The 8,118-nt window shown below is 42.9% G+C and overlaps 1 protein-coding gene across 1 annotated transcript in view; it reads right to left on the bottom strand.

The window, feature by feature from the left end:
* WDR47 (WD repeat domain 47) overlaps positions 1-8,118 on the bottom strand; it is a 69,767-nt gene that overhangs the window by 13,929 nt on the left and 47,720 nt on the right. Inside the window, exon 9 of the mRNA XM_019528367.1 lies at positions 5,841-5,998. Coding sequence (XP_019383912.1) covers positions 5,841-5,998 — 158 coding nt within the window. The remainder of the gene's footprint in view (positions 1-5,840; positions 5,999-8,118) is intronic.

Genomic DNA, 8,118 nt, shown 5'->3' with positions numbered 1-8,118 from the left:
CTCCTTAAGCCTTCTCCTTTTCTCTCTGCCCAGGATCTGCCTGACTTCTTCCAAAAGAAAACTGACAAAATAAATCATGGCCTTCCTCCTTTCCTCATCTTTTTTTTTTCCTTCCCTCATCATCCCAACTTATCTTTCTTCCCTGCCAGACATAGAAACTTCTTGTTTCTTCTTCCTTTTCACCCCTCCACTTGTCAGTGACCATCCCATCCCATTTCCGGGTCTCCCTCATACCTACTGATGTCCTCCTTTGCTCTTCTTAACCTCTCACGCTCCTTTGGCTTCTTCCTCATGATAGAAGTATGCTTTACTCTCTGCCATCTTTTCCCAATCAGCTTCTCCAGCTGCCACTCCATGTGACTTCTCTTTCATATCTGCACTTACTGAACACACTATTTGAACACACTGTTCCATTCCTCTTCTGTTTGGCTTCTATCTCTTTCATCACATGGAAACCATGCTTGCTGAAATCACTGAGAAATAGCCTCTTCCTAACTAAAGTTCACAACACCTCACTTTTTTTCACTTGTCAGCTGTCTTTGACATGTCCATTATGTTCAGATTGAAGTTTTGTCTTCCCTTGACTCTGTCCAGTCTGGGTTCTACTCCTGCCTCCCTCTCCTGTCAGTCCAACACTCATTCTCCAATATTTATACTACAGAAATATTGCCCAGTGTGCCCCAAAACAGATTTCTAAAGCACAAGCTACTTAAATTACAAGTATTCTTTGTGTAAAAATACGCGCATACAAAAAAGAACTGACACACAAAACATGGATGTCTGCTGGTACATCTGTAGATCTGACAGATCTCTGAGCTTTTACTAAAATGGCTTTTTTTTTTTTTTCCAGACTCTGAAATGAAAACAAAATCAGAGACCTCCTTTTCTAAGCTTCCCCACCCCCTGACCCCATAGACACTTATGAATGCCCTTGACCTCAGAAAGACTACTCATTATATCATTTGCATATATGTTTGAAAGACTGAGGTCTAGGGTGGGTAAATAAAGCAATATTCTTTCTTAGGCAGGATTGACAGTGAGCCACCACAGAGTTTAAAGACAAATAATGTTTGAATAATGTTTTTTATAGAATGGTAACATCTTTTTTTAGGTCATCTTTGAATGAGTTTTGAAAAAACATGTTGTACACAAAGTTACTGCTGCTTTCAACCAGCTTCTTCAGTATAATTTCTTGCAGATGACTAATGTTCAGTACATTGATGCAAGAGAGAACTCTAATTGTTTTTAGTTGCATATTGTTTCCAAAACCTTCCTCACATTATTTCTTGTCATCCTAAAGAAGTCAACACTTACTCATGGTTAGGGAATGAAAGAAAGAAAAACAACAACAACAACAACAACAACAAATTCCCTTTCTCCCATTACTTTTTTTGGTTGCTTGGACATTAGGAGGAAAAAAAAATAAAGCTTGTGGGAAATGAGTGGAAAAATTTTACTAAACTTTTAAGATATTAGTTCAGTAAGTAAGACAGCAACATTTTCTAATAACAGCAACAAGCTAATAGGGCAAGAGAAGCAGAGGCCCATAGGAAATGTTACATTTATCAAGCACTTAACACATTAATCACACAAATTGTAACAGCATACCCTCAGGGAATTTATAGCAGAATAAAATGGCAAACCAGCCATAAAGATGTTCCATATATAACATGGAACTTCTTTGTGGCTGGTTTGCATCCAACTTTAAAATGAATGTGTGGCACATGTCCTAGACCCAGGTCTGCCCCTGCCAATGATCAGGTGACTGTCAGCACTGGGCAGGGGGCAGCTCCAAAGAATGGGATACAGGTGCCTTGTGCTCAATCCTGGGGATCACAAAGGTAGCAGCACCAAGTCCTGGGCTACCTCTGTGAACTCTAGTAGGTGGCAACCCTGGATCCTAGATCTGGGACTCCAGGCTGCCATCTGCCTGATCCCGTGGAGGCAGTCCAGGGTCCCATGCTCAGACATTGAAAGCCCTGTCACAGTGTGGACAGCAGAGGTTGGGGAGCTCCAAACCCTAGCTGCATGCCCCAGCATTCGCATGACTGAGACCCAAGGAATTTTATGCCCAGTACCAAAAATCATGTGCTTATGCTATGCATGTTTGGCAAGGGGCCTTGAGTATCTTTAATTGCTAACAGAACATTTTAAAAACTTGTAATAGAAAGTGGAAAAAGAAAAAAAAATAAGTATAAAAAGTTAAAAGTACTAGGTATAGGGATATTGGCACCGTATCTATGCTTTCTCAGTTTCTAAAAAAAAGCTAAATCTTAACTTCTAACATATATAAATTACAATTTCAATAGATTGCAGAAGTACTTTAAAATATTAGCTGATGGGAACAAGAGTCAAGGTGACCAAATACCACATTTATCCAAATCTAAGATCACTTCAAATTTAAGATGACACCCCAAATAATTAGATTCTGTATATGGAACCAAGATAAATTTGTTACAACTTTCCATATATAGAATCTAATTAATCAGAGGGTCATCTTAAATTAAATTCCGCCCCCCACTCACTGGGGAAAGGAGCACCAGAGGGCCATGTAGTGTGCATTTGGCGGGGGGCAGCCAGCCCCCTTGCCCTCAGCACTTGTTCCTCCTTCAGTCTGCCACCTACCGCCTGTGGTCCATCCTGCAGCCTCTGCCCCTCTGCCTCCTCCCCGCTTCCTACAGCCTCTGTTCCCCCCACTACTTACTGTTAGATGCAGTTGCGACTTCATTCCTTCGCAGAGTACAGAGCACATGGAAGCTCTGGCCCCAGCCCAGCCATGAACCTAGTCATGGGGAAGGAATGAAGCCATGTGTTTTTGTTCATTTTTTTTTAATTTCCCCCCTGCTTCATATAATCAAACATTTTGTACTATGAACTTCATTGACTATTTTGTTGATGACATTTGAGGGAAAACAGAAACTAAATATGAGAGTGCTGAGGGAATTCACCAATGGGACTGCAGAGCCACTGGCCATCATCTTTGAAAACTCATGGCAATCAGGAGAGGTCCTGGATGACTGGAAAAGGGAAAAATATAGTGCCCATAATTAAGAAAAGGGAAAAAGGATGATCCAGGGAACTATAGGCTGGTCAGTCTCATCTCAATTGCTGGAAGAGTCATAGATCAAGTCCTCAAGGAATTAATTTCTAAGCACTTGGAGAAGGTGATTAGGAACAGTCAGCATGGATTCACCAAAGGCAAGTCATACCTGACCAACCTGACTGCCTTTTATGATGAGATCACTGGCTGTGTGGATGCAAGGAGACCAGTAGATGGGATATAAAACTTGACTTTAGCAAGGCTTTTGATACAGTCTCCCACAACATTCTCACAGGCAATCTAAGGAAATACAGGTTGGATGAATAGAGTATAAGGTGGATAGAAAACTGGCTGTATCATTGGTCCTCAGAGGGTAGTAGTCAATGGCTTGATGTCTAGCTGGCAGCCTGTATCAAGTGGAATGCCCAAGGAGGTGGTCCTGGAGCTGGTTTTGTTTAATATCTTCATCAATGATTTGGAAGATGGCACAGAGTACACCCTCAGCAGGTTTGCAGATGACACCAAACTGGGGGTGGGGAACAGATATCCTGGAGGGTAGATTTAGGATTCAGAGAGCTAGATAAATTGGAGGATTGGGTCAAAAGAAATGTCATGAGGTTCCATGAAGAGAAATGCAAAGACCTGACCTTAGGATGGAAGAATACCATGCACTAGTAACAGGCTAGGGACTGACTGGCTAGGCAGCAGCTCTGCGGAAAGGGACCTGGGGGTTAGAATGGACAAGAAGCTGGATATGAGTTAACAGTGTGCCCTTTTGGCCAATAAGGCTAACGGCATACTGTGCTGCCTTAGTAGGAGTGTTGCCAGCAGATCGAGGGAAGTGATTATTCCCCCCTATTCAGGCCACATGTGGAGTACTTAGTCCAGTTTTGGGCCCCCAGTACAGAAAGGATGTGGACAAATTGAAGAGAGTCCAGCAAAGGGCAATGAAAATGGTTAGGGGACTGGGGCACATGAGCTCTGAGGACAGGTTGAGGGAACTGGGTTTATTTAGTCTAGAGAAGAGAAGACTAAGAGGGGATATAATAGCAGCCTTCAACTACCTGAAGGGTGATTCCAAACAGAATGGAGCTAGACCAGGGGTGGGCAAAATTGTGGATCTGGCTAGCAGCCAGACTCCATTTTCCATCAGCTCGGAGCTAGGCTGTACTCAGCGGTAGCAGGTGACAGAACAAGGAGCAATGGTCTCAAGTTGCAGCAATGGAAGTTTAGGTTAGATATTAAGAAAAAAACTCTCTCACTAGGAGAGAGTAAAACACTGGAACAAGTTACCCAGAGAGATTTTCTGGGTAACTTGTTCCAGTGTTTTACTCTGGAGATTTTCAAATCTCCATTCTAGGAGGTTTTTAAGACCCGGGTACATAAAGCCTTGGCTAGAATGATCTAGTTGGGGATGGTCATGCTTTGAGAAGGTGGTTAGACTAGATGACCTCCTGAGGTCCCTTCCAACCTTAATTTTCTACAATTCTATGACTCTTAAGCAAGCTGGTAAATTGTCCCAGAAGTATCAGAGGCAAAAATGCACAAAAAATGGCACTTACTATAAATAACTGAATTACTATATATATTTAGTTCCCAGATAAGGTTTTCCTCCTATTTAAAACATGGAGGGGAAAAAAGCTCCTACTCTTGGAATAGAGTATGAGGTGGGGTAGGGGGTGCAGCTCCTCTGACTTTGGCTCCAGTCCAGGGATGAAGCCACAGCTGCTACCTGCCCCTGAGGCCCCCCACTTGTGTTGCCACTGCCTACTGTCCCCCAGCCTGACCCCTCCTCCCGTACCTGCTCCTTCTTGCTATTTGCCCTTGCTCCAGCACTGGCAAGCTCCATTCTGGGGCACAGAGCACATCCTTGCTCTGGCTGGACCTGGTCCAGGAGCAGCAGATGTTATCAGCGTTACTCCTGGGCCAGGCTAGGGCCAGGGCAAGCACATACTTCATGCGCCAGGCTGAAGCAGGAACAGAGCTTGCTGGTTCCAGAGCAAGGGTAAGTGGGGTAGGGGGCCCAAACCTATGGGACAGAGGCAGTGGGGAGCCAGCACAAGGGGAAAGCAAAAGGGCAGGGGTCACGCTGCTTGCCTCCCCTCCAGTGCTTTCCTGGCTGCAGCTGGGAGAAGTGTGGTGGGGAGGCAGGGAGCAGAAAGAAAACGGGAACAAGTTTAAGATTGACCTTTCATTAATTAGACCCTATTACAAGGAAAATTAAGGGGAAAAATATAAAATTTGTTATGTAAAAAAATCTAATTATTGGAAGGTTGTCTTAAGTTCAAGGTTGTTTTAGATTCAAGTAGTTAAGACAAGTATTTTTTCTGACTATCCAACCTGAAAAAGAAAGTTTGGTTTGTCTTAAATCTGCCAGCCCGAAGAGGCTGGACGAACTGAGCCATAAGACCTTCTTCTGTGCCTATGGTTTAATGTTCTCAAATAGTTTCTTTCACAATGCAACTGTTTGAGACACTAACAAAAACAACACACAATTAGCAAAAGTTGTGATGCTTTTGGCAAAAGCAAGCAAAAAATAAAAAATAAAAAACTTAGGTGTCATTTGTTTACAAATCCACAAAACAAACACTTAGGCAGGCCTTCTTATACTGACTCCATGGTTGTTAGGTTCTTAAAAATACTAAACATCTGGGTCAACAAGTTAACGAACTACAGTATAAAAAGTCTAAAGACATAAGCAGATCTGACAGATCTATAATCATCATTCAATAATAAACGGCAAATAGTGGAACAGGTGGGACTGCAATATAGTAAGTGGCTACCATACATTTCTAATTACCTTGAGTCAATTACTTCTGGATAGGCGCACACTCTCAGAGTTTTGGAATTTGAGCCAACAGCATACAAATTCCCACTTGGATGAAAAGCCACAGCTCTGACAGCTTGGGTATCTTCTAGAGTATTAATACAGACAAACTGCTTTTTTGATTTGTCCTCCTGTTGTGGAAAAGTGCAACAAACACAATAGTTTTAATAAAGTTTGTCATAGTTTATACATATCAAAGTGTGATTAAACGCCTGTCAATCCCCATTTTTTTAAAGCCACTTGTATCCCAATGTCAAATTAAAATATAAAGCTCACATGGTTTCTAAGGAAAATAACAGGTGATACACTTTGATTATTCGTGACACAGAGTATAGAAACCAGAGAATTATGAACTCTGCAAAAATTAAGTAGGGAAAAAGACTCCCGAAATTATTGTATACCTACTTACATGGAAAATTAAAAGAATTATTTGACTTTATTATTTAGCATAGATCTCAAAAGCCTTTTAAAGTTTTATCATCTCAGGGCTAACCAACTTCTGAATAGCTGGTAGATGCACAGTGCAGGCTATTAACCTCCGGACCTCATGCTGTGTGGGCCAGCCCCCCTAAACACATAGTCCAGCTCCACCCTTCTTCCCCCAAAGTACAAGCAGCCCAGCTCTCTCCTCCTCCCTGCAGCACACAGCCCAGCTGCCACCCCCCCATACATACACACACAACAGCTCCATTCTCCTCCTGGCTACATATCAGGTAGGCAGCACAAATGCACCTCTAAGCACAGGTAACCTAGCTCCCTTTGCTGAACATGAAGCACGTGCAGCCTGGCATCCTCTCCTGCCACGTGTGCAGCACAGGCTGCCTGGCTTCCTCCTGTTGCACTGCCCTGCCTCCCAGAGTGGAGGCAGGAACCAGAAGCTAGAGGAGGGAGAGAAAGCCTGGAGAACCTGGCTGCTGCTGCTGCAAGAGCAGTGAGTACAAGAGTGGCAGGCAGGCTGGGAGCCCATGGACTTCAAACAAGGATGGCTTTGTTTGAGCCACTAAAACAAGTTGTATACTCCTGTTTTCAACAATCTATTTCTATTTTTCCCACCCCTAGATTAGGCACCAGTGAATGGTCCAAACCATTACTGTATTCTACCAGATAGCACAATACATGTTAAAATCACTGATAAATGAGGCAAGAATTCTTGTGGATAATATCTTTTTATTGGATGACCTGCATGGTTGGGATAAGCATAAACAAGCTTTCAGGTATTACAATACCTTTCTTCAGGTACGGCAAGGTATCCGAGAAAGGGTACTGTGATATTCAAAAAGCTTGTCTACGTTCATCCCAACCATGTAGTTCATCGAATAAAATATATTGTTGACAATAATTCTTGCCTCTTGCATACTTCCTGGACCATCACAGCAACATCATTATTTCAATATGGATAACAGAGAGTACATTAATACAGAGAGTAAATTAAGGCCAAGGTGCGGCCACCTATTGGAAACTATTTTTAGCATTATTACAATTTCAATTTTGTGTTCTCTGCCAGGAGGATAACACCTCTATTCTACCATTGTGATTCTATGTGGGGGTAAAGCAGAGATTTTTAAAAATATACCTATTACAAAATTACTTCTGCATTGGTGAACTAGACTATCAGGATCAAAGTCTACAGGTCAGAACTCTGAACTGGAGAACAGGATAATGGAAATAAAAAAGAAATACGACTGTGTATAGCAACAGTCACTTGTTAGGGATGGGCATTTCGGTATTTTATTAGAGTGTTGGTTTGCAGTCAATACAGCTAGGAAACTGGAACCACCAAACAGTCTCCTATTGTTTTCCCAAGCATGCCAGAAAGAAGAAGAAATCTTGAGGACCCAGACAATTATGTAACAGTTCCCTGATGGAAAAGGATGAAACAGATACCAATATCCTAATTGTAACAGCAGTAGCAGAAATATAATAGTTATCTTAAGATCTGGACTGTGAGTCAATATCTGGTCATACTTAAGACTCTTACCATGGAATTTATTAGGGGTGCACCAATAGAGATTTTGGGGGCTGATAGCTGATATTCAAGGAGGCATATTGGCCTATACCGATCCGATTTCCGATACAGCTGCCTCCAGCTGGTAAGTCCAGTGCAGTGGAAAGGGAGGGGAGAGAGAAGGGGGGGGCAGATCAATACCTCCCATGGTGAGGGAGGCGGCAGGGGCAGGCGCTGCCCAGGCAGGGTGGGGAGGACCAGAGCCATGGCCAGGGGGAAGCAGCTCCTGCTGCTGCTTGCACCCTG

Source organism: Gavialis gangeticus, unplaced genomic scaffold (assembly GCF_001723915.1).
Source record: "Gavialis gangeticus isolate Ggan-Ray unplaced genomic scaffold, GavGan_comp1, whole genome shotgun sequence".
Lineage (NCBI taxonomy): Eukaryota > Metazoa > Chordata > Crocodylia > Gavialidae > Gavialis > Gavialis gangeticus.
This window is presented reverse-complemented; position numbering and strand designations above follow the sequence as displayed.